Here is a 26,586-nt window from a genome sequence, read left to right as displayed (position 1 = left end):
CACATGTGGATGTTCACAGCGTTTCCAGTGACAGTGACTAAGGGCTACATGAAGCAGTTGGCTGGACCCGTCCTGAAACTCATCCCAGATCTGCTCTGACCAGACCCCACTCAGGCCACCTTCTTCTCCAGGGGTGTGCCCTGCCTTACCCTCCAGGGCAGGGACCAGGCTCCCCCTCAGCACAGACAACACACAGGAGGCTCAGCGTGCGGGGCCATTCATTGACCTTTACTTCCCCAAATGACTGTGGTCAGGGGTTGAAGGAACTGGAGGGAGAGGAGGGGATACAGACAGAAGCAAAAAGCTACACCCTCAATGTGCTGTGATGGGCTGGAGAGAGGTTCGTCTGCGACTGACAAGTCCCTGCCCTTACCCGCTATGTGAGATGTTCAGGAAGTCTGGGCTCAAGAATACACACTCATTCAAGCCAAATCCCTTCCATCGGCTAGAGGAGGACCAGGCCTCTTTAAGGCCTGGTTGCTGCACCAGTGGGACCACTGTGCTAATGGCCTTGGCGCCTTGACCTCAACAAACAGGGGAGGCCTGGCCTGGCTCCCTCTGCACAAGCAGAGACAAAGGTGACTGATTAGCAGGGGATCTGATCTGTGGGGTATGGATAATGGCAGAGCGTGGTGCTTGCGGCAGTAGATAAGAACTCTAAAGCGTAGTGTAAACCCACAAGGTGGGCGACACGGGGATTGAGAAAATGGAACTCTGTGAGGTGACCCAACTTTTCAAGAGGCTTCCAGGACAGTCTCTGTTCACAGGGTATTTCAGCCCCCTTGGCCTGAACCCCTCAGGAAGGCGGAAGAAAGAAGAAGTGCTGGTCTGCACTCTGGGGCCTGGGCACTGTCATGATTGTCCAGATCTCTGTGGCCACAGGGCATCCCAGCCACCTGAAACCTTGTGCCCCAGGAGGGCTGCCCTTAAGGCCCTCGTGCCAGGCTGTGCAGGCCGCCTCTTCTACCGCTTCTTCTTGGCCTCCTTCTTGGGTCTCTTGTTTGCAGAAGGAGCAGTGGCCTTGGGTTTCCTCGTCACCTCTGCACTTCGGGGCTCAGATGGCTCTGCCTCCTGTGTGGCGAGAAAGAGGAGAGTCTCGCTTAGACAAATCAAGCCTGACACCAGCAAAATGGGACCACGTCTGAAAGGACTCTGCAAATGGAAGCAGAGAAACCAGGGACCAAACCATCACCACAGGGACCTGGGAGCCGTGTGTTCCGGGACTGTCCCCGGGGAGCAGGTGAAGGATAAGGGAGGAGGCCCAAGGGGAGGGGCGGCCTTTGGAGTCTCACAGGCCTGGGGGCACCGAGGCTCCCCCAGTTCCAGCCAAGTGACCTGTGGGCAACTCCCTTCCCCTTTCCGCATCTCGGCGCAACCGCCTGAGGGATGGAAACAGTGGCGCGCACCTTGCAGGGCTGATGTGCTCGGGGAGAACCCGGGAAACGCCAATGCACCTGGGGGCCGTGGGGCACAGTGAGCAGGGCCTGGGCAGAGCGCGACTGGGGAGGCGGCGGTGGGCAGACTTTGGGCGGCTTGCCCTCCTTCTGGCCCTGCCACCCCCTCCTCCCATTCAAGCCGCAGAGGCGGGGACAGGGAAGGGTGGAGAGCACAGCCGCTTCAAGGTTCTGCGGCGCCTGGCAGGGGTGCCCTCTGGGAAAGGGCAGAGGGCAGCCTCAGGGCACAACTCCAGACTCTCCCTACGTCCAGGGCAGCTCTGGTTTTCATCTGTCATGTACACTGTGATTTGTTCCCTGTGAGATCTGGTTTAAACAAAGGTTCTGCTGCTGAAAAAAGGTTTAAAACCACGAAGCCAGCCCTGGCCTTCACAGGGCTGATAAAGAAAGTGGACTCTAGGGAGGGGAACTGGCCTGCCCCAGCCTCACAGGCTCATGTCAGAGGAGACTCTGGAGTGGGCCCTGTCCTGTCGGGAGTCTCCTCCTCCCTGGTGATAAACTCAGCCAGGAAGGATGCTAGAGTTCCCATATAGCACAGAGAACACGAGCCACGGTCCGCAGGCCTGGTCAGGCCCAGAGGCAGACCTCACTTGGCCTGCAGTGTTTATTTTTAGGGATTCGAGCCAGTTGGGAGATTTCCCATTCAACGTGGAGTCCTTGCTTTTCTTGAAAACTTTAAACATCCGGTGACACCGGCCTCATGGAAGAAATGGGCTAAGCAGTGGCTGTCCCTTTATTCAGTGGCGCCCGCCCCTGCCCTGGCTCCCGCCACTCCACGGGCCCCAGCACTGCAGTAAAGAAACGTTTTCAGTACTTGTGTCCTTTTGTTTAAAAATGGGAGAACAAAAAGCAGACTCAGAAGACAAGGAGGGAGCACAGTGTTTCCAGAAGAGCATTTCTTCGTGTCTAACTGGCCAGCTCCCAGCTCGCTTCACTCTTGGTCCTTCTCTGCTCACTGTCAGCTTCTGGCCCCAGCCTCGAGCTTCCCTCAGACAGAAGGGGCTGTACTGGGGCTGCAGACAGGCGGTCCCCACCTAAGCCCAGTCCAAAGGTGCGCCAGCTCCTTCTTATCAGCCTTCACTAGCTCTCCACCCTGCTCGCCTGCCAGCAGGGAAACCAGGCGTAAAGGCCCAGCCCAGTTCCAAGCACCCATGGGTGATCCTCCTTAGATAACCAGGGGGCAGGGCCCTGGCTGGCCAGAGCTCTGATTGAGCTCAACCAGTCCCCTTGCAGTGATGCTGTTTATGAAAGAGAAGGAGGGAGGGTGGAAGGGAAGAAGGAAGGAAGAAGAAAAGGGGGGGAAAAAGCTACTTCATTAAAAACACAAAGAGAACAAAACCTCAGAGGAGACACTGTGTAAAGTGCACAGGCTGGCAGCTGCAGAGCCAGCAGGAGGGCCATGGTTTAAGGCCAACCTCACAAGCACAGCACCTCTGGAGACTTTGGGAACCGGAAACAGTCCCCAGTCCAGTACCTGTGTGGCCAGTGGAAACCAGTCAGTCCCTGCGTGCCTGAGCAAACAAGATCTGATTAAACAAAAAGGTTTCTGCACAAGGGACTTGCCAGGCCTGCCAGGATCTCCAGGGATGGAGCCCCACTCTCAGTTCAAAGCTGGGGTCTCCTCTGATTTTAGTGGGGCCGGTTCAGAACCCAGAGACGAGGACACCCAGCTGTCATCCCTCGTGCTTCCTTTACTCCACAGACCTTCTCTCTGGCGCCTCATCCTGTCTGTCACCTCCCAGATCTCTCTCCTGGCCCAGAGTGGAACGGGCACCTCCCAGGCACCTCCAGCTCAAGTGCCGCAGACAGAGCATGGCCCCTCTGCAGCCGGCCTGGCCTTCCTCCTCCACCCCACCCCCTCCCGTAGGCAGAACAACCAGAGTCCCAGCGACTCCTCCATCCCTTTGCTCCCCTCCGTCCAACAGTCACCAAATCCTCCTGACTTGACCTCCTCCACCTTGACTCGGCCACCGTCTTGAGCATCAAAGGCCCTAATTCTTTATGCCATGACTTGTGTACCTGCCAAAAGAATTTTTCTAAAATGCAGATCCTTTCCACCTTAAACCTTCCAGTGGCTTCCATCACCCACAGTCTTACGTTCTGGGATGGCAGCTAAGGAGGCCACCTCTCCAGCCTCTCCTCCATCCCCCACACCAGGCCAGGCCCCAGGGCTTCCACTGCTTAGCCCTAAGCAAGAGGAGCACCCCTCTCTCCTTGGCCGCCCAGCAAAGCTCCCCCCACGGTTTGGCCCCCAGGAACACACCGATGCTCCCTCCTAGCCTTCTCCCTCCACTCTTCTTCCGCAGGTGCATGCTCTCCTCCGCCCTGACGCCCCAGGCACCCAGGAACCTCAACAACGCAGTGCTCATGAGGGTCTCCCCTCCTAGCCTGTGAGCCCCTTAGATGGCTTCAACTGCTCCTGAAAGAATGAATGAAATCAAAGAACACAAAAGATCTCCCATAACCATGGGAACTTCTCTCTTGCTTTATCATCATGAAAAAGACTAGATCTGGGGCTTCCCTGAGTGGCTCAGTCGGTAAGAATCTGCCTGCCAATGCAGGGGACGTGGGTTCAATCCCTCCTTCGGGAAGATCCCACGTGCGGTAAAGGAACGAAGCCTGTGCACCTACAACTACTGAAGCCCACACGCCCTAGAGCCTGTGCTGCGCAACGAGGGAAGCCCAAAACGAAGAGCAGGCCCTGCTCACCACAACTAAGGAAAGCTCGCACACAGCAGTGAAGCCCACCACAGCCAAAAAATAATGTAAATAAATTAATTTAGAAAGACTAGGCCTCACTTTCTGCATAGCAGATTTTTAAACCCAATATATGCACCCTAAGTCAACATCTAGACACAGCCATCAATAAGAACAGCAACAGTTTAAGAGCCACACAGCTGCTAATATTCACAACATGCCAGGCTCCATGTTCTGCGGTCCGGACATGTCTTATTTTTCCCTCACAAAATGCCGTAACGTGCCCCATTTTAAAGAAGAGACATTCAGAGAGTTTATGTGACCTGCCTCCGCTGGTAAGCAGCAAGGCCAGGAGGAACCTAAGATGTATGGTATATAGCCTCTTTTGGGTTTCCTAGGGGCCTCGGGCTGATGGAGATCAAGAATCGGAGTGAACTGTGAATCTACTTTCTGTTAGCCGAGTCTGGAAGCACGGGTGACGGTGGACTGACAAAAACAGCTTGTTCAGGACCCTGCCGACGGGTGGCTCAGGACCCCCTGCTTGCGGCAGGAGTCAGGAAAGCGGTTTAGCGCTCCTCGAGTCAGGCTTTGCTCCCACGGTTGAGAGCAGCTCTCCACGGGTGCGTGGACACAGTCCTCGAGTCATCCGAGCACCTTGTCTGTCTCCTCTCACCCCAGGCCTCCTCGTCTCTTCTCCAGCTCAGGTTCTAGCACTGTCACGCTCCCAATCCCCCAAGCTACAAACCACTGAGCCATTTCTGAGTTCTCGCCATTCCCTGCGTGCCCCCACATCCAATCTGTCATCATAGCCAGTCCATTTGGCTTTCCACAGAGCTCTCAGCTCTGCCTGGTCCCCTCTGGACACACTACTGAGCTGGCTCAGACGACCCCTGCACCGCCCACCCCAACGCCCCGGTCTCCTGCCTGCCCACCCCAAGGTTTTCCTCACCATCCGCCACACTGCTTTCAGTCTGTTCTCCTAAAACAACCATCCTGACCAGCCTGTTTTCTGTTTTAAACGTGTTGCTGGTTCCCTCTTCGTATAAGGCAGATTCCAAGAACCCCCGAGTGGCCTCCAGAGCTGTTTCAACTGCAGCTTTGGCCCTGTCCCCGGCCACGCCCCCTCACGCAGCCCACTCTGTCACTTCTGGGCGACCGGCCAGCCAGTAACTCCCAGATGCGCTGTGTCTTTCCCGCTCTGCACAGGTGCTCGGCACCCATAACCCATCCGTCTGCGCCCAGTGCACGCGGGTTCTGGGTCAGGCAGCACAGGGGAACCAAGAAGAGGCGCACTGCCTGATGTGTGCCACGTGACTGCCTCACAAACACCAGCCGCTGAGCCTCCCATCACCCTGGTGAGCCCATCCCTGGGCGCCCCATTTTACAGGCCTCACCAAGACTTAGCGACTCAGCCAGTGGGGAAGAGCCCCTTCCCCGAAAGGGGGCGGGAACGAAGGCAGCTGTTACACACGTGATTCGGCTGCTGGGGGTTCTAGCCACACAGAGCAAGTTCCAAATTCTTAGCTGGCAAGAATGACTCTGAATAAATGGCTGACTTTTCATTTCTCTTCAAATGCGCGTTGCTGGTATAAGCCAGGCAGACGGCAGACTCTGAACACGACAGCCCCACCTTTCAGTCGCGCCTCCTCTGCAGCAAGTTTCCCCCCGCAATCTCACGTTAGGGAGTGAAAGAACCCCTCCACCCGGGGAGTTCCTGGGTCTGCAGAGGCGTCCTCCGTGACACAGGCCTCATCAATAATGAAGCAGCTCCACAGCCACTTATGAGGCCAGGAAATTGCTGCTATTCATCAGCTTCAAATAATCGAATCTGTGCCACAGTGCATCCAATCTCTTCCAGCAGGGAGAGCACACAGAATTTTTATAATTTCCATTATACAGTTCAGGGTGGACTAAGTCCAATAAATCAGGACAAAATGTCATTCTACAAAGGCTGAAGCTCTTCTCTCGTCTGAAATGATCCTGGCCAAAGGAGACCCTGTGCTGTGCGCAGGCAGCCCCATGGGTCTTATCTCACCCGATCCTAAGGACGGTGTGGGACAGACATATACACACGATCACATATAAAATCGATAACTAATGAGAACCTACCGTGTAGCTCAGGGAACTCTTCTCAATGCTCTGTGCTGTGCTTAGTCGCTCAGTGGTGTCTGACTCTTTGCGACCCCATGGCTGCAGCCCGCCAGGCTCCTCTGTCCGTGGGATTCTCCAGGCAAGAATACTGGAGTGGGTTGCCGTGCCCTCCTCTAGATCTTCCCCACCCAAGGACTGAACCCAAGTCTCCTGCATTGCAGGCGGATTCTTTACTGTCTGAGCCACCAGGGAATCCCACTCAGTGCGCTATGGTGACCTAAACAGGAAGGAAATCCAAAAAGAGGGGATATATGTATACATATGGCTGACTGACTTTCTGTACAGAGGAACACAACACTGTAAAGCACCTATACTCAAATCTTAAAAAAAATTATATATAAAAAAAAGAACTACATGGGTCGGGCGTGAACGCTCTCCTTTTCTAGCTCAGGGCACGGGCTCGGAGAGGGGAAGGCACTGGGGCTGAAGCTCCAGCCTGCCCTGCTGTGCGCTCTTGCCTGAGGCCCTGGGCAAGGTGGCGGCTGGGACACCTTGCAGGCTGGAACTAGCACTGGCCTTGAGCGGAGGACAGGACCAGCTGAAATCAAGCAGGGGAAGCTGTTCATGTGAGTTCCACAGGCGAACAGAGACAGAGCCCAGGACGCGCTTGGCAGGCGAGGAGAGCTATGATTAGCGAGAATGGCCCATGCAGCTTACCCCAGACACGATTCAGCACCCCTGCAGCCCCGCCCACCAGCTGGTCTGTGGCTTCATGCACGTCCGGCCGTCTCTGCCATGAGTTGGTGAGCATCTCAAGACCGTGTTTAGACCTTTGCCCTACCCACTGCGTGGCAATCTCTTGAGAACAGCTCATTAAGTAAAAAACACCCTGCTGCCCAATTCAACTGCAACCCCCGACCCCAAGCTTAAAAAAACACAGGGCAGAACTGCAGAGGTGGTTCTGTGAGACTACCTCCTGAGGTGTTGAGAATAGGTATACACCTTGCCCAAGTTAATCATTTACTACGGCAGCCTTCACTGGCAATCGGGGGCTGAGTTTAAAATCAAGAACTGGGACTTCCCTGGGAGTCCAGTGGTTAAGACTTTGAGCTTCTGATGGTGGGGGCACGGGTTCGATCCCTGGCTGAGTAACTAAGATCCAGTTTGCTACACAGCATGGCCAAGATAACAAAATCAAATCAAATCAAGATCTCCATGCTGGATATCCCAACGGGAACTTCCAGGCCATGGCGCCACTACCAAAGGAAGGCTCCATCCATCTCGGGGCTTCCTGGTTGACAGTGAAGTCTACGTGGGCATTGCATGGAATGCCACTCCTACCATCAATTCTGGTGAGCTCTACTCCGCTGGATCACAGTGCTGGGCACCAGTTGTCTTTGTTTGCTGCCCCCCCCCCCCGCCCCCTGCCATCATCAAGGCCATGCTCTTTCCTTGTCCTATGTGATTCTGAGGGGCTCTCAGTCACTGTGACCACGGCCACGGCCAGTTAAACATGGCCTGGCCAGAAATGGTACCCAATGCCCCTTCCCACCTATGAGGCAAAGTACAGATACGTGGCCAGGCCAGGGCCAGGCAGAGGCCTTCCATGAGATTGGGAAAGCGAGCAGAGGCAGAGAAATGGCTTTCTTTGCTTATAAAGCGTGGGCAATAAGGACACAGACTGGGGCTGCTGCAGCCATTCTGCTGATGTGTGGCAAGGCCCTAAGAACGAAGCCAACACTGGCAGGAAGGCAGGAGATGGAGAGACAAAGGGAGCCCTGACGACCTTTCAGCTTCTGGATCCAGCTGTGCCTTGAAACTCCCAGTTCTAAAAGCCAATACAGTCTCTTTCTATCCTCAAAACTTTTTAACTTATTTATTTGGCTCTACCGGGTCTTAATGATGGCATGGGGGCCTTTGTTGCCACGTGTGGGATTTTCCATAGGTGCGGCATGTGGGATCTTCCCAAGCTCCCTACACTGGGAGCGTGGAGTCTCAGCCACTGGACCACCTACAGAGTCCCCTACAGCCTCTAAGGAAACTGTTGGAGTTGAGTTTCTGAGTTTTCAACTGAAAGAGTCCCCATTAACAGAAGAGACTGAGGCAAGCCCGCAAAGATGGCAGGGTGGGAGTGAAGGCACCCACCGAGGGGCTGGCGGCTGGCTAGGCAGATGCAACATAAGCACATGAAGGCCTGAGAACAGTCAGTACTGAAACTACCAGGAGAGTTTGCGACTAGCAGATGGACTATTACTACCTACGACATGAGTCACTGAACAAAAAGTCAATACCTGCTTGCCCAGGATGGACAGGATCAACCTTCTGGGCAGAAACGGATCCAAAAGAGGCTTGGGGAGGATGCTCAGGTAGGCTGTGGGGAGCACGGAGAGGACTCCCGGCCTTCGCTTCCTCGTTACCTACTCCTTCATTCCTGGAACATGGCTCCCACCTCGTTCAAACTACTGCTCTCCACTTGGAGAAAAGCGATAGGCTATCTTCCCAGCAAATGTGACGAAGCATGGAAGCATCACGTTTTTGCATAGAACTGCAGGAAGTGCACAGGCTTCTGCAGTCTTTATCTAGGGGCGCCCTAGGGATCCAGAACTCTGCTAAGAATTTAGTTCTACTGAAACCCAGCTGTGAAGGAGGGCTCCGAGCATGTCCTTGTCAGGTGCAGCAGCCTTCCCTCCATCACTCAGCCCCGTCTCGGTGTCCTCCTCGAACCACACAGGGGTTTGCAGCGAGACCAGTCTTCTAGTCCTCTGCCCATTAGTCTGTCCGTCTCCAAGAGAGTGAAGGAACAGAGACCCCAGTTTTGTCTGCATGGCACTCCTGCTCCCTTGGGAACTGACTTCCCACTCCCCCTCAGAGGTCACACTGCAGGATGCTCCCCTCCCCCACACTGGCCACAGCAGTCCCAAGCCGGGTCCCAGGTACAGCTCCTTCTCTGGGGATTCTGGAACTGGGACCAAGCAGGAAGGCAGCCTCCAGAGGCTTCAGGTGAAAGATGCAAACCTGGGAATCTGTTAGTGGCCATGTTTTATCTTATCACAGGGACAGCAAGCAGAGGAAGGAGGGCAAGAGAAGTGAGAGACAGGAGGCGCACAGGAGGGGAGCAGAGGGGATGTGAGCGATGGGGTCCCACGCCTTCCAGAGGCCCAGTTGCATCCCTGCTCCGGGAGACCACCCATATCTTTTCAGTATCTCTACACTGCACAAGAAGTGCCTCAAGCAAGCCAGGCATGCCTCAAGTCCAGGCCTTCCCTGAATCTTCATTTCCCTGGAAAGGCTTAGCAACTCATTCTTAGGGTTTTGAGAAGTAATACTATGTTGGTTAAAAGAATCCCCAGGTCTCCATCCCCCACTTCTTACCAGCTTTTCCCTTCCCACTTGGATGTCATCTGTTATTACAAACTTGACACACACAGAACTGAACACCTCCTGTGCCCCAAATTGGTTTGTGCCTCAGGGAAGCAGTCTAAGGACCAGCGGCTGCATAACAGAATCACCTGGGCACTTGAGGAAACTTCTGATCCAAGGCTTCAGAGAACAACTGAACCAGAATCTCCATGGGTGCAGCCAAGGCCTTTGAAAATTCCCCAGGTGGAAACAGCCAGATAGAGAATCACAGATCAAACCAAGGCAAGGCAATTCACGATAACGCTCGCCAGTCCCTTGCTCAAGGCAGACATCAACAAATAATTTCTTTACTCTGAAGCCTAAAAGCAGCCCCAGAATCCTTTCCACCATGGCCGCCATACAAACAATCAGACTGAGCATGAGAGGTGAAACACAGCTGCATTCTGGAACTCACAGAAACGGTACAAGGATCTACCTTCTTAGATTTTAGAACCTGGCCTACCAGAAAATGCTTGGATTAAATGTGGCCCAGGCCTCAAGCAGGCTCAAACAAATGTTTGTTTTCTCGGGTCTTAGTTTAATGAGGTATCAATGAGAAAACGTTCTCATCTGGCTTAGGATTCTAGGGGCTTTGGTTTTAATTTTACAAATTAGTTCTCCCTCCTACTATAGAAAAGAAAGGGGGTGGGGTGGGAAGCATTTCTCTGTGTTCCTTTTTTCCTTCCCTGATTAACCCCAAAAGAGCTTTCAAATAATCTGCTAAGTACTGAAATACTGAAGTCATAAACTAGTTGCAGAAAATCGGCTTACTAGAACAACAGGAAAGACATTCTTTTGCCTTTCAAAGCCTTTCCCATCATCTAGAGCCAAAAATATTATCTTCTGACCCAAAAAGCCACTAATAAACCTTGCTTCTATAGGCTAAGCAAGAGGCATGATTTTCCCCTAGGCAATGTGGCTAAGAGAGCAAGCCTGCTCTCTGGGGCCCCACCCTTCGTCCATCCCCTCCCACCCCCTTGTCACCTTCCGCTTCCAGGTACTTCACTCCTGCTCTCAAGCTGCCTAGAGTCCCCACAGCTGTCCCCACTCCCACAAGCTCGTTTCCTCCACAAGAGCGCCCCAGCCCCAAGTTAAAACCCCTTTCTTTTTCCCTTCCTATCCAAATTCCAGTCACAGCAAGCAGCTGAGCACAATCTCTAACCACAGTCTTAGCACTCATTCTCTCTTCGTAAAGCTGTTTATACACATAGAATTTGGTGTTTCCTTTCCATTTACTTAAGAGTTTGGGAAAAGCCTGCCTTATGGAGGCATGCAGAGGAAAGCTAGCAATGGAATCCCTGCATAACTGAGGACCATTTTCAGGCATGACGCATTAATAAAAAGTCAAATTAATGGTACTATATTTTTTGCTACTGATCCACTGAAAAACCAAAAAACAAACAAACAAAAAACGTAACACAGGAACCTTCTGTTACAAAGACAATTCATTTGCGTTCCTTACTCCCCTAAACTTGAAGATAAAAGAAAATGAGATGTTTTGTACCACATGTGTATTTTTAAACATGAGGTTGTTACAGAGTAAAGGAAGTCAGAAAGACAAAAAAATACCATATATTAAGGCATATGTACATAATCTAGAAGAATGGTACTGATGAACCTATCTGCAGGACAGGAATAGAGACGCTGGCATAGAGAATGGACTTGTGTGCGGGGAGGAGAGGGAGGGGAGATGGTGGGATGGACTGAGAGAGTGGCTGGACACACATATACTCCCATGAGTGAAGCAGAGCTGGTGGGGAGCTGCTGCAGTAGGAGCTTGGCCCGTGCTCTGTGATGATCTAGAGGGGTGAGACGGAGGGGAGGGAGGCTCAACAGGGAGTGGACACACGTGTACATATGGCTGGTGCACAATGTTGTACAGCAGAAACTAACACAACATGGTAAAGCAATTATATTCTAATTTTTTAAAAAAGATGAGGCTGCTGATACCAAAATCAAAGATATCACAAATAAAGAAAATTAAAATGTAATATCACTGATGAACACAGTGATGCAAAAATCCTCAACAAAGTATTAGCAAACCAAATCTAACAGTATATTAAAAGGTTCATACACCATGATTAAGAGAGATTATCCCAGAGAGGCAAGGATTTTTCAAAATCCACAAATCAATCAACATGATATACCATATTAACAAACTGAAGAATAAAAACCATATGAGCAGAAACCCAATAGATGCAGAAAAAGCTTTTGACAAAATTCAACATTCATTCATGATAAAAACTTTCCAGGAAGTAGGCACAGAGAGGACATACTTCACTATAATAAAGGCCATACATGACAAGCACCCAGCTAATGCCATACTCGATGGTGAAAAGCTGAAAGCATTTCCTCCAAGATCAAGAAAAAGACAAGGATGCCTCCTCTCACCACTTTAATCCAACACAACACTAGAAGTCCTAGCCACAGCAATCGGATAAGAAAAAGAAATAAAAAGGAATCCAAATTAGAAAAGAAGTAAAATTTCCCTGTCTGCAGATGATACTGTCTGTCTACCATACACAGAAAATCCTAAAAAGGCCACCAGAAATCTGCAAAAGCTCATCAGTGACACAGAAATCTGTTGTATTTCTATACATCAACAATGAACTATAAGAAAGAGCAATTAAGGAAACAATCCCATTTACCACCATGTCAAAAAGAATAAAGTACCTAAGAATAAACCTAATAATACCTAAGGAGGTAAAAGACCTGTACTTGGAAAACTATAAGACAATGACAAAAGGGATGGAAGATGACACAAACTGATGGAAAGAAACCCCATGCTCTTGGATTGGAACAATCAATATTGTTAAAATGACCATACTACCCAAGGCAATCTACAGAATCAATGAAATCCTGTCAAAATACCAAGGGCATTTTTCACAGAACTAGAGCAAATAATTTTAAAACTTGTATGGCAACACATAAGACCCCAAATAGCCAAAACAACCTTGAGAAAGAAGAACAGAGCTGGAGGAATTATGCACTCTGACTTCAGACTATATAAAGCTACAGTAATCAAATCAGTACTGTAATGACACACAGATCAATGGAACAGAACAGAGCTCAGAAATAAACCCAAGCTCTTATGGTCAATTAATTTACAACGGAAAAGACAAGTATAGTGGTGAAAAGACAATGTCTTCAATAAATGGTGCTGGGAAGACTGAAAGCGAAACAAGTAAAGTGTTTATTAGGAGGAAAAAGAGTAAACAGGTGGGCTCAGAGAATTTCACCCTCATGGTGGTTTTATTATAATCACTTTTATGGGGCATTTCTTCCAGGTTTTCCTTCAGCCAATAATCTTACTTTGCTTGGTTCTGAGTCTGTACTTGGCATCATTATATTTCAGGGCCCTTCCATGTGTGCCCACACATCTCTTGGCCAAGATGGATTCTAGAGAAGGGGCCTATGGGTAAGCTGACATCACTTACTACAAGCTGACATCTCTTCTCGTTACCTCCAAGGAGCCTTTCTGGGCATGTGTAGCTGAGAAGGTCTCCTTGACTTTGAGAATGAGAAATATGTGGTGTGTTATCTCTTATCTGGGCAGGCTCAGCCCTTCTCTCTCCTGCTGTTTTGGAGTAGCTGTCCAGAGGGGAGAAACAAGCTGTTCACCCAGAGGCCCATCTAGCTCCTGCCTCTGCTCCACATCCCCTCCTAAGAGACCTCATCCTCTCTCATGGCTTTAATTACATCTTGCTGCTAAGTCGCTTCAGTCGTGTCCGACTCTGTGCGACCCCACAGACAGCAGCCCACCAGGCTCCTCCGTCCCTGGGACTCTCCAGGCAAGAATACTGGAGTGGGTTGCCATTTCCTTCTCCAATGCATGAAAGTGAAGCCGCTCAGTCCTGTCCGACTCCTAACAACCCCATGGACCGCAACCTACCAGGCTCCTCCGTCCGTGGGATTTTCCAGGCAAGAGTACTGGAGTGGGTTGCCATTGCCTTCTCCGTAATTATATCTTGAAGTGAAGTGAAGTGAAGGGACTTCCCTGGTGGTTCAGACGGTAAAATGTCTATCTACAATGCGGGAGACATGGGTTCAATCCCCAGGTTGGGAAGATTCCCTGGAGAAGGGAACGGCAACCCACTCTAGTACTCTTGCCTAGAAAATCCCATGGATGGAGGAGCTTCGTGCAGGCTACTGTCCATGGGGTCACAAAGACAGACCCTCCTCCTCATACAGACCAGTAGATACAACTGCCTACTTGATGTAATCACCTGGACATTTTAAAGGCCTTTGTTAAAAACTGAACCCAGCATGCTCCTTCCCCAGACAGATAATCTCCAGAATATACTGTTAAATAAGGAAACACGTAAAACTGTGTTTAGTATCGTTTGTACATCAAAGGGAGAAAATAAATGAATAAAGAAAGAAATATCACACACACATACCCATTTGCATACATCTTCAGAAAAAAAGAAACAAAAGGGGGATGAATCAAATAAAAATGGGTGCCTACCAAGAGAGGAAGGGGAAAGGGTGGGAGATACACAGATTCAAGGAAATTTCTGTAACTGCATCCTGTTACACAGTTTTGACTTTGGGAAAGTTTGTAATATAAAAGTGTTACATAATTTTTAAACTAAATATAAAGGAAAAAAACCTCTAAAAGTAAAAAACAAAATGAAGCAAATCAATGTTATGTCATGGTGGGAGTATACCAATGTGAAGAAAAGGCTTCTAAACACAGTACTCTGAATATATATATACATCCCTACTGGGACATATTTTGGGGCCCAGAAAGAAACATAAAGAAATCATGAATTTCATTCTAAATCTTACTGTTAATAGAGAAAAATGACATAGTTATTTGAAAGCTATAATAAGTATGTTTCAGGTGTGCTGAAGGAAGTTTACATTAAAAAAACAAGTAAACTGCTGTCCTTAGAAAACCCAACTTGCAAAGCTGGCCCTTGGCTGACATTTGGGAAACTGGATTTCGGGTGGTTCCCACAATTCCCGGAACTGATAAGAATGGCTCACTATGCCTAACCTGTCTGTGGAAACAATATGGTTTATGTTGAAAACCTGCCTTCCTGTTGGAAGTCTGGAATTTTGGTTTGTGTTAGGCAGAGTGTGCTTATGTGATCTGTCCCCAGTAAAACACTAGGCAATGAGTCTCTAATGGGTTCCCTTGGTAGACAGTCTTTCACATAACTGGATGGGGTTCCCATTGAAAATCAAAGCTTTATTGGTCAAGATTGGAGGTTGCTAGAGTCCAAACTCACAACTCTGAAAACTAATAGAGGGAAAGAATCAAGCATTTATCCTGCCTTTTACTATGAACAGCACTTCAGACTAATTATATCGGCATGATGGAACGATCTTCTTCACTGAAGAATTCCAGCTAATAAAATGCAGAAGGAAAGAATGGCTCTAAGTAATGTTCAATGGATGCTAAAACCATTTAGGTGAAAGAGGGATGAAGATTTTACAACAGAGGGATCAGCTATAACCACCTGAACCCACGGATATCTTAGAATCTCTATATGACAGACACTAAGTGCCTGTTGATTTCAAAAAACAAGACACTCACAGCACTAGCTATGAGGTGTTCTCACTAAATAACTGGATCTCACTAAATAATTGAATGGAATCAAGCCTCTAGACTGCATTTCTCATTGACAGAAAATACGAGGGACAAGTTGAACATGTCAATGACACCACGCAGAAGCAATCAGCCAAATCCTGGATGTGGTGGATGACGACCTACCTTCTCCAACAAATCAATGTCACGAGAAGAGTGAAGGTAGGGTGGAGGAAGGAGGCTGTAGAGCTACAGAATAAACAGACCAAATGAATAAAAGCCGAAGTAACAAGAAAGTCAATCTGACTACATCACTCTCGTCTTTAAAGCCCTTGGGCCCCCACCCCCACTCTTCTGGCTGTGCCTCCCATCACGTCCCCTCTGTGCTCTGGCCACAGTCACCTGCGTTCAGGTGTGAGCCCATTCCTTCATTCCTTGGGTCCTTACACATGCAGTTCCTTCTCCCTGGGGGAGGACTGTAAGTTCAGGTCCTCCCCATTACACACCTTCTCAGTACCCTGTACCTCACAGGGAAACATGTGTATTTGTTTCATATCTGCCCTTCTCCCAAAGACTAGAAGTTCCTTGAGGGCAGACAGCACATCTTTCAGCAGAGTCTGACACATAGTAAGTAGGTACTAAATAAAAATCTGTTTCACACACATGCAAACAAGTAAGGTATGAACCACGTGGCCCAGTGCCACCAGGTGGGAATTTGGAGACACTTTAAATCAATCAAGCCCCGCATAATCCCTGCTAGTCTTCACGGCTGTGAAGTCTGTAATTTTTAGGAGCCAGAACCCAGCCTGAGGAGCCGAGGCTCACGGAGAAGGACTCACCGCCTCATGGGACTTGGGAACGGGAATGATGATGGCCAGCACGCAGATGAGCTGGAAGATGGCCCCCAGGAAGAGTCCATACCGCAGCAGGTTCTCCAGGAACGTGGGCTCAGGCACCTCGGGAGGGGAGAAGTCCAGGTCGGAAGCCATGGCCCCAGCTGCCTGCTGCCTGAGGTCCCCTCCGACTCACCACTCTCCAGAGCCAACTTCTAAATTCAAAGAGTTAATGTCACGTTTCCAATGATGTTTAAACGGTTCCACTTACACAAACACGCCCACATACATGCAAGAATATGTAAAGCAACTGTGGTGAAATGTTAACAGCTCTTGAATCTAAATGGAGGATATGCGGAGAGCCATCAAACTATTTCAGTTTTCTTGTATGTTTTAAATCTTTTCCAAATATGAAGTTACAGAAAATAAATAAATGCGAACACTTCAACAAAAATCTCAAATCAACATATATTTGCTGAAGGTCTGCTCTGTTTCAGGTTTTCTTTACTTGTTCACTCATACATCCAGTCATTCATTCAACAAATACTTATTGAACACCAAGCACTGAAGGCTGAGCAAAACAGTCTTCTCTTCTCTTGAGGCCGACCTCTAAGGACAGAAGGACAGAGGAAGACAAAGAACTCATCCAGATGGAACATGCCAGCTAGTGGTCACTGTTTTGAAAAAAAGCTTCAGAAGGGCATCATTTTATTTTGTATAGAGTGACAGGAAAGTCCTCTCTGCAGACAAGACAGGAACGATGTGGCAGAGACGGGAAGCGTGAGAATGAGGCAGGGCGGCATCTCTGGGAAGTGCAGCCCAAGCAGAAAGAAAAGCAAGTGTAGAGGCCCCTGGTCAGGGATATGAGTCCAAAATGGCCAGAGACGAGTGCAGGAGGGAGAAGGAGGAGGTAAGATAGAGAGGAGAGGGACTTACCTGGAAACACCCTGACACTCTGATTTTATGAAGTCAAATGTAAGCCACAGAAGGGTTTTGAGCAGAAAAGTGACATGATCTGACTTAAACATTTTAAGAGGGGCAAGAGTGAACATGGGGAGACCCGTGAGGAGGCTACTATCAGTAATCCAAATAAGAGATGCGGGGGACACGGACGACAGGGGCAGTGGTGGTCAGCGGTGGCGGGTCCAGTCTCAATTCACCTCTCCAGACCCTCCTTTCACCAGACCCCCCAACTCCTAACACCCTGGTCAAGCTGAAAGACCTGCCTGTAATCCTCCAAGAGCACTGAGCTCTTTCAAATCCTGGGCCTTTACCCAAATTGCATACTCTGCCAAGAATGCCCTCTCCCACTCTGACCGCTTTGGGGAAGGACAGTTTTGTTAACAAACAGTGCTAGCAAAACTAGATATCCACATGCAGAAGAATGAACAGAAGTTAACCCAAGATGTTTCAAAGAACTAAACTTAAGAGCTAAAACTATTAAACTTATTGAAGAAAACACAGGAGGAATCTTTATGACATTGGATTTGTCAATGACTTCTTAGATGCCAAACCACCGGCAACAAAAGAAAAAATAAACTGGACTTCATCAGAATTGAAGACTTTTGTGCATCAAAGGGCGTTATTAAGAGAGTGAAAGACAAACTGGAAACCAGTTTGGCAGGTTCTAAAAAACCTAAAATTATCATATGATCCAGCAATTCCACTCCTAAGTATATATACCCAATAGAACTGAAAGCATGGATTCAGATACTTGTACACCAACGTTCACAGCTACACTATACACAATAGTGAGAAGATAGAAATAACCATGTATCAACCAACAGATGAGCTGATAAACGAAATGTGGTATATTATACATATACACCCACACATATGTTTACTCAGCTATTAATACTGAGATGAATAAAATTCTGACACATGCTCCTACATGAATGAATCGTGAAAACACCGTAAGGGAAGTAAGCCAGACGCAAAAGGACAATATTGTATGATCCCACTTGCTAGGTACCTAGGCAAGGCAAACTCACAGAGACAGAAACTAGAGTACAAGGTTACAGGGATCTGAGGAGGGGGAATAGAGTAATGGTTACTGTTTAATGGGTGCAGAGTTGCAGTCTGGCATCATAAAATAGTTCTGGAAATAGTGGTGATGGTTAACACTGTACACTTAGAAGTGGTTAAAATGATAAATTTTATGCTATGGATACTTTACCACACACAAAAAACTGTACCTATTTCTTACTTTTTAAACATGGCTACTAGAAAACTAAATTAAACACGTGGCCTGCATTATACCCCTGTGTATGGCTCTGCATTTGCCCGAAAAGCTTCCTCCACTTTGGCTCTGACACTTCATTGCTCTGCAACATTTTTCCAACATGAACGCGGAGTGACTAAAGGATGACAAAAATGGTCTTTGAAGTGAATAGACTGGGGGGCTTATGCAAATACACATGGTCTACCTTTTAACCCAGTCTTTTAGGAAGGTCATGCGCCTGTGCCGACAAGGTGGCCATTGTTCCACACCACTCCTGTCTCCCTTGGGAATGGTTTTCAAAGTCTGAGGTTCACTCCCCCGCCCCCAAACCCTCAGAGCTGGCAGATCTTATCCTCCCAGAAAAGATCTGACTTCTGGAAAGAACCCAACATCATCCGGATCCCAGGGTGGTGAATCAGGTGGAGCCTCAAGCCCAGGAATACCATTTTTGGTCAAATACAAGGTATGACGCTCAGACCCTCGGCAGATTGTTTGTAGTGGCTCAGACACTGGCTCTGAAGTGAATTCCAAGGCTGCTGCAAGAACAGCTTCGCTAGAGGAAACGTACAGCCAGGCAGAGCACTGCATCCTCATGCCGTGTGTATAGCAAGGCATGAAGAAGTTCTCTCATTTCTTCAGTTACACCTCATAAATACACACTCTTTTAAAATGTCCTTGGCCCTAAACTTTACCTTTAAGGCTGTAACACAGCCTATGGGGCTTATCAATATTTAGATTTATTAGTGTTACTAACAGCAACCTTGTTAAGAATATTTCCAATACAATAAAAACATGGGGCCAAGAGTCAGGCTAGGGGCACAGACTCTGCTTCTATTGCCAATTAGCTACACTTTGGACCAATCTAGAGACTTGATGTTCTCAGGAGCCAGACAACAATAATGCATTCAAAGCTATAATGCATTTAGGGTTTTTTTTTAAAAGAGCAATTAGGCAATACCTAGCAAGAGTCATAAAAGTGATTATTATATCCTTGGACTGAGTAACTCACTTCCTAGAATTTACAGTAAGGAAACAATTCAAAAGAAAAAGGCTTCAGGTACAAAAAAGAGTTCATGGCAGTGCTATTCATAATACTGAAAACCAGGAAGCAACTCAAGTGTCCAACAATAAAGAAGCCGTTAACCCAATTACGGTACATCATGGCATATTGCCCCTTGGCTTAAATAGCAAATACAGATGTTGCGTATCAGGCCAGTGGAAAGTCTTTGCAAATTTATATTACATGAAAAAAGAAAACAATTACATAAACACTATCACTGCAACCATGTATAAATTGTGGTTTCACTGGCTAAAGATCAAAAGAGGCCATAAGAAAATGTAAACAGTTGCTATTAAAAGTGAAGGGGCCATACGTTTTAATTCAGGGGAGAATCTTATTGAAAAAATTAATATAATCTAAAAGAAAAATCCATGCCCTATCTGCTCTCTTCATAAAACTTTTATAGAGTCTAATGAAATGTTGCCCAGGAGAACTTTCTGCAATGACTGAAATGTTCTATATTTCTGCTCTCCAACATGGTAGCCACATGTGGCTAGTAAGCACTTAAAGGAGGATTGAGGAACTGAATTTTTCATTTTAACTTCAATTAATTTATAAATCATCACATGCGGTTAGAGGACTCCCAGACTGGACAGCACAAGTATAACCAGAGGATGGCTGTAGCCTACCAGGCTCCTCCGTCCATGGGATTTGCCAGGCAAGAGTACTGGAGTGGGCTGCCATTGCCTTCTCCGAGTAAAGTTCTAGAAAATACAAAATGCTCTATACATCGTGTCTGCTTTAGAACTCCCGTCTAGTTTTCTCTGCACCCGTACTTTACTTCCTCGCCTGCTTGCTTGGATTTCTGGGTTTTCCTTTCCTGACCACAGAAGTCACAAGGGTGCTACTCATCCTTCGGCTCCCAATGAAGAGGCTCTTAGCTCTCAGACTCCGCGACGAGCTCTGCTCCCCCACCCCCTCCACTGTCACAGCAGACCGTTTGCCAGATGAGCAGTCCTTTACAGTCTAACTCATTCAATTCATAACCATTATGGACAGGGGGTATTACTAATGAGGATGAGGAAACCAAGGCTCAAAGAGGTTATGCGGCCTACCCAGGGATTACTTGGTTGACAAGTAGCAAAGTCAGGATTCAAACTGGCTGGTGGGTAAGACTGAAACTTACCTGGGGGTCAATGGTTCTCAAACTGCAGGTTTTGGCCCATTAGTGAGCCATGGAAACCATTAAGGGGGCTGCCGCTGGCACTTTTAAATTTTATTAACCAGTACAATGGACAATATCACATTAGTCAGGGTGAGCATTATATCTTGAAGCTTTTTTTTTTTTCAGTTATATCAATCTACATTCCAGCATGCATGTTCTGGGTCAAAATTCATTTCTTATTGTTTGAGAAATACCACACTGTCTAATGTTCTTATTGTTCCACTATAAGCTCCTGAGGTAGCTGGGACCCAGGGTCCATTTTGAGTTTGTTCCAGGGACTGACACAAATACCTGGTAACTGATCAAACCTATGCTTGTTTCCCATCTTTAAAGAGCAGCCTCATTTAACAAGGAGGGGGAGCTGAGAAGCATGGGGCTTATATAGGCTCACCCACTGAATCAGGGCAAAGCTGAACATCCTGCTATGTCTCTAACCCTGTGGTGCTCCCGACTTGCTTAAGAGCAAAGTTGTTTGTTTGTTTGTTTGTTTTTAACACATGGGGAAACTTGTACCCCCACTGGAATTTAATAAAAAGTACAGACCCATTTTGGAGAAGGAAATGGCAACCCACTCCAGTATTCTTGCCTGGAGAATCCCATGGACAAAGGAGCCTGGTGGGCTACAGTCCATGGGGTCACAAAGAGTCGGACACGACTGAGCCACTAACACACACACACAGACCCATTTATTATCGAACATGGAAAATAATGTCAAAAGGTCATCAGACCCCTTGAGGCTCATCCGTGAATGTCAGACACCAGCGGTCTGAGACATTCACTCACTGAACACAGAGTTACTGAGTCCCTGCCATGGAGTTTCCATACAATCAGAGGCACCCAAACACATAAAGATATAATGTAATGTTGATGGTGAGTAGTATGAGAAAATATACAGAGGGAGGTATGGGGTGCTATTTTATATGAGGTGGTCAGGGAAAGGCCACCCTGAGAAGGCAACATTTCAGCAGAGGCAAAGAAGAAAGCAAAAGAACAAGTTATTTCAACATCTGTTAGGTACCCCAAGATGGAGAAGAGCAAGGGATAAGGTCTGAGGCAGAAATGAACTTTATGATCAGAGGAGCATAAAGTGAGCAGCTGTGTAAGGCCAGTAGGACTCTGGGTCAAAGGGGAGCCACTGGAAGGTTCTTAGCAAAGAAACAACATTATCTGACTCATTTTTAAAGGGTCCCTGTGGCTGCTGTATTGAGAACAGATCGCAGGGGGACAAGAATCTGAAATAGGGAGACCAGTTAAGAGGCTACTATACTAGTCAAAGGGCTTCCCAGATGGCTCGATGGTAAAGAACTGAGTCCTTTACCTGCAATGCAGGAGTCCTGGGTTCAGTCCTTGAGTAGGGAAGATCTGCTGGAGAAGGAAATGGCAATCCACTCCAGTATGCTAGCCTAGGAAATCCCACAGACAGAGAAGCCTGGTAGGCTACAGTCCACAGAGTCGGACACGACTTAGCGACTAAACAACAACTTTTAGTCAAGAAGACACATTTGCACCAGGCAGCAGTGGAGGCGGTAAATTCTTAGGTTATAGATACATTTTAAAGAGAGAGCCAACAGGATTTCTGGGATGAAATCTACAAGAGAGAAATTAACAATGAGACCTGAAGGTGAAATTATTGTATGATACTGTAATGGTGAATATGAGATAGAAAGTATTTGTCAAAACCCACAGAGCTTTACAGCACAGAGAGTAAACTTTAATGTACACAATTTTTTTTTTTAATCATTTAGGTATCCAGGATGGAATGTAGAATGTGACATTCTGAGTCAAAATATATTACAAATGGATGACATAATTTCACGGAAGGGGTAGGGGGAATGAGGTGCTGACCTCAGTAACTGTGGAAATAGACGGAATTGAGAAGACTAAAAGCAAGAGAAACTGTACATGCACCGATGTTTTCCACATGGGATACAGGTTAACAATTTTGAGACTATACACATACACTGGAATTGCACAAGTAAGTAAATGGATGGCAGATGGTGGAAGCCAGGTTTGTTACAGTTGGGAGTAGAAGGTTATAGATAAGCCAGAGGAGGCTAGATGGTCCACGTGGATGGCTAAGTGTTGTGGATATCAGTAAAAGTCATACTTAGATTATTACAGATACAGACAGCTACATATATATATAGAAAGAGGGGCGGGGGAGAGGCTAGTCTACACACATACATCTCTTGCTACGCATTTACTGAAAGGGCCTAGAAACATGGGCATCCCAAACAGTAGCAATAAGCACACCTAGCACCCAGACCTTGGTGTCTAATATGATTCTCCAATAAAATGAACCAGGGGCTCCTTAGAGAAATGGTTAACTCTAGGACTGAAGCAGGAAATATATAAGACGAGCCTGTAACAGAAAGTAAGAAACTGTTTCAAAAAACAAAACACATTGATCAGGGTATGTTAAAGGGATATATGACCCACTTCAATGGCCAAAGCCAGAACAATCTGCACAGCAAAACAAACAATTCAAAGTATGAAAAGAATTATTCACAGCCATACTGATATTATTTAATAAGCAAACAAACTTCCCAAGGAGAATTTAAAATAATTTATGTAAATAATCTGTCTTAAAGTGTAAAGTGTAATTCCACACTCCTTAAGGATGGGCTGTGCATAACTTCCTTCCAGGAGTACAAGATGGAAAAGTGGTGGAAGGAGAGTTAACTTCACAGTGGAAGAACTTGACTACTTCAAGCTAGCGATCTGGGTTAACACCAACAGTGATGACGTATACTGAAAATATGTACCCTACTGTGACGGTGTGAGGTACACACAGGATAGTATATACCCTGTGAGATGATGAGAATGGCACTTTACCTCCGGGATCTTCCTCCCCCAAACCTGTAACTCCAATGTCATCACAAGAAAAACATCAGACAAATCCCAAACGAGAGTCATTTTATAAGATATCTGACCAGTAATACTCAAAGCTGTCAAGTGTATCTACAAGAAAAGTCTGAGAAACTACCACAGTCCTAGAAACCTAAGAAGACACAACTAAACGTACTGTGGGATCCTGGAACAGAAAAAAGGACTGAGCAAAGAGAAAACTGAGCAAATCTGAAGAACGCATGGACTTTAGTTAGTTACCAGTACTGGTTCATTAATTGTGACATAAATATTATACTAATGTAAAATGTTAATAGGGAAAATTGTAGGGGGGACATATGGGAACTCACTGTAGTATCTTCACAGTAATTCTGAAAATCTAAAATTATTCTAAAATTAAGTTTATTGGAAAAAAGTCATTTCAAAATAAATAACCCTTCAGACATGTATAGATGTCCACACTTAGCAAACAGAAACTAAGTCTTGTTTAACAGAAAAACCCAGATTCCAAGTATCTTGGTAGGGTATCCTTGGCTTCTAATGAAATGATTTTAAAATTCTGCTCTGAGACTTCAACTGGAACAGAATGGGTAATAGAAAATCAGTGTCAGGAATTACTACCCTGGGCTGTTTACCCAGACCCCTCCCATTACAACAAATTCCCAAGAACTGCTCAAAACTGAATTCGAATTTTGTCCTATGCAAAGATAAGCCATCTCCCAGAGCAGTAAAAGCTGGCTGAAAAAGACGGGCAGATGTCCTGTAAAACGTCATTCTGATGTGGAAAGTGTGGTTGCCACAAGAAAAAGTGTGGTTTCACAGATTCATTTCTCACTTCTCTCAAAAAGAAAAAAAAAAAATCAGCAAACACGCATTGTACATTTACTAACCCTTTTGCATTCACCTTCTCATTTAATCCTCCAATCAACTCTATGCACCCATTTTACAGAGGAGAAAACTGAGAACCAGAGAAGCAACCAGAGCTCGCCCACAGTTACCGAGTAATACGGTACACTAAGGATTTGAACCCCAGCCAGACTGACTCAGGAGCTCTGGCTCCTCCGAATGCTCCGCCCTTGGGAAGAAAGGCCAGGTCACAACTGTGAGGAGCACCAGGTCTCGTCCCAGCTCAGAGCTAAGGCGCTGGACACAAGCAAAGTAAGGCCCTCCGCCTCCCTGGGAGTCAAACTCCCCTCTGCAAGTAACTTCCGAACAAGCGACCCAGGAAGTTATTTGCGCCAAACACGGAGCGGTCCCCAGGCCAACAGAACAGCGCCGCCGGGACAGGGGCAGCGGCGCCGGAGCCTAATCCTTGCTCCTGTACCACAGCCTCGGCGACTACGCCCCGCCCCGAAGCCCGAACCGACCGCAGGAGCTTCGGTACTCACCTCCCGCGCCGCCGCGCCGCGCCCCCCGGAAGTGGTTTCTTGCGACCTTGGGGCCCGGAAGTGACGCTCCTAAGCAACCAGCTGGCTCGGTTCCTCCCCTCAGCGTTGCTAGGGTTGGCGGATCCAGGCTGCTGGGTTTTGTTAGTCTTTTGTCCCAACGCTGTGGTTTGGAGCTGGAGAGAGAGGCCTGCAGAAATGAAAGCCAGGCTCCCTCGATTCTCTAAGGCGCTGTATCACAGCCCATTTCAGCAAACATTTATACACGTTTATAGACGTCTTAATTTTTTCTTTTTTGAAGTTTGATTTACAAACTAGTTTGTAAGTTTTAGGTGTGTTCGTAGTGGTGTGTAAGTTTTCGGTGTACAGCAAAGTGATTCAGCTATATATAATACATTTTTTTTTCAGATTCTTTTCCATTATAGGTTGTTATATTGAATATAATTCCCTGGGCTATACAGTAGGCCCTTATTGTTTATCTATTTTATATGTTTGTTGTTGTTGTTGTTGAGTCACTTAGCCATGTCTGATTCTTCTGCGACCCCATGGACTGTAGCCTGCCAGGCTCCTCTGTTCATGGGATTTCCCAGGCAAGAATACTGGGGTGGGTTGCTCTTTTCTTCTCCAGGGGATCCTCCCAACCCAGGGATCAAGCCTGCATTTTCTGCATCTCCTGCTTTGACAGGTGGACTCTTTAGCACTGAACCTCTGCTGCTGCTGCTGCTGCTGCTAAGTCGCTTCAGTCGTGTCCGACTCCGTGCGACCCCATAGACAACAGCCCACCAGGCTCCGCCGTCCCTGGGATTCTCCAGGCAAGAACACTGGAGTGGGTAGAGAAGCCCATTTTACACACAGTGTATCTGTTAATCCCAGACTCCTCATTTATCCCTTCCCCTCATCCTGTTTGGTAACCATAATTTGATTTCTATGTCTGTGAGTCTACTTCTGTTTTATAAATAAGTTCATTTGTATCATTTTTTTAAAAGATTCCACATGGAGGTGATATGGTATTTGGGCTCCCCTGGTGGCTCAGATGGTGAAGTATCTGCCTGCAGTGCTGGAGACCTGGGTTCAATCCCTGGGTTGGGAAGATTCCCCTGGAGGAGGGCATGGCAACCCACTCTAGTATACTTGCCTGGAGAATCCCCATGGACAGAGGAGCCTGGTGGGCCACAGTTCATGGGGGTCAGAGAGTCAGACACAACTGAGCAACTAAGCACAGCCACACATGGTATTTGGCTTTCTCTGACTTACGTCACTTAGTATAACAATCTCTAGGTCCATCCGTATTGCTGCAAATGGCATGTTTTTCTTTTTATAACTGAGTAATATTCCATTGTATATACATACCTCATCTTCTTTATCCATTCATCAATTGATGGACATTCAGGTGGTTTCCGTGTCTCGGCTATGTAGTGCTGCTGTGAACACTGGGGTGCATGTATCCTTTTGAATTAGAGTTTTCTTGAATATATGCCCAGGAGTGGGATTGCTAGATCATTTGGTAACTCTAGTTATTTTAAGGAATTTCCATACTTTTCTCCATAGTGACTGCAGCAAATTTACATTCCCACCAACAGTATAGGAAAGTTCCCTTTTCTCCACATCCTCTCTAGCGTTTGTTATTTGTAGACTTTTTAATGACGGTCCTTCTGACCATTGTGAGGTGATACTTCACTGTAGTTGATTTACATTGTATAGATGCCTTAATTCTATGTGAGGCCCTGAGCTAGGAGCCTGCAATGCAGAAAGGAGACAAACAAACACAGTTTCATAATTGAGACAGAAGCAAATTATTAAAATTCAAAGCATTCACCAAATACCTACTCTATGGCTTGTGCTGGTTGTTGAACTAGACAGATGGAATCTCTGCCCTCACAAAGCTTACCATTTGAACA

The 26,586-nt window shown here is 47.2% G+C and overlaps 1 protein-coding gene across 1 annotated transcript; it reads right to left on the bottom strand.

Moving 5' to 3' along the window:
- Positions 1–207: 207 nt before the first annotated feature.
- MANBAL (mannosidase beta like) lies at positions 208–24,712 on the bottom strand. The gene is made up of 3 exons (XM_052651042.1): positions 24,692–24,712; positions 16,017–16,225; positions 208–1,071 (listed from the first exon to the last, which is right to left on the bottom strand). The coding sequence occupies exons 2-3, from the start codon at positions 16,164–16,166 to the stop codon at positions 964–966; spliced, it is 258 nt and encodes an 85-aa protein (XP_052507002.1). The 5' UTR covers positions 16,167–16,225; positions 24,692–24,712; the 3' UTR covers positions 208–963.
- Between the last annotated feature and the right edge of the window lie 1,874 nt (positions 24,713–26,586).

Source organism: Budorcas taxicolor, chromosome 13 (genome assembly GCF_023091745.1).
Source record: "Budorcas taxicolor isolate Tak-1 chromosome 13, Takin1.1, whole genome shotgun sequence".
Classification (NCBI taxonomy): domain Eukaryota; kingdom Metazoa; phylum Chordata; class Mammalia; order Artiodactyla; family Bovidae; genus Budorcas; species Budorcas taxicolor.
The sequence above is the reverse complement of the archived record's forward strand: the minus strand, read 5'-3'. Positions and strand labels throughout refer to the sequence as shown.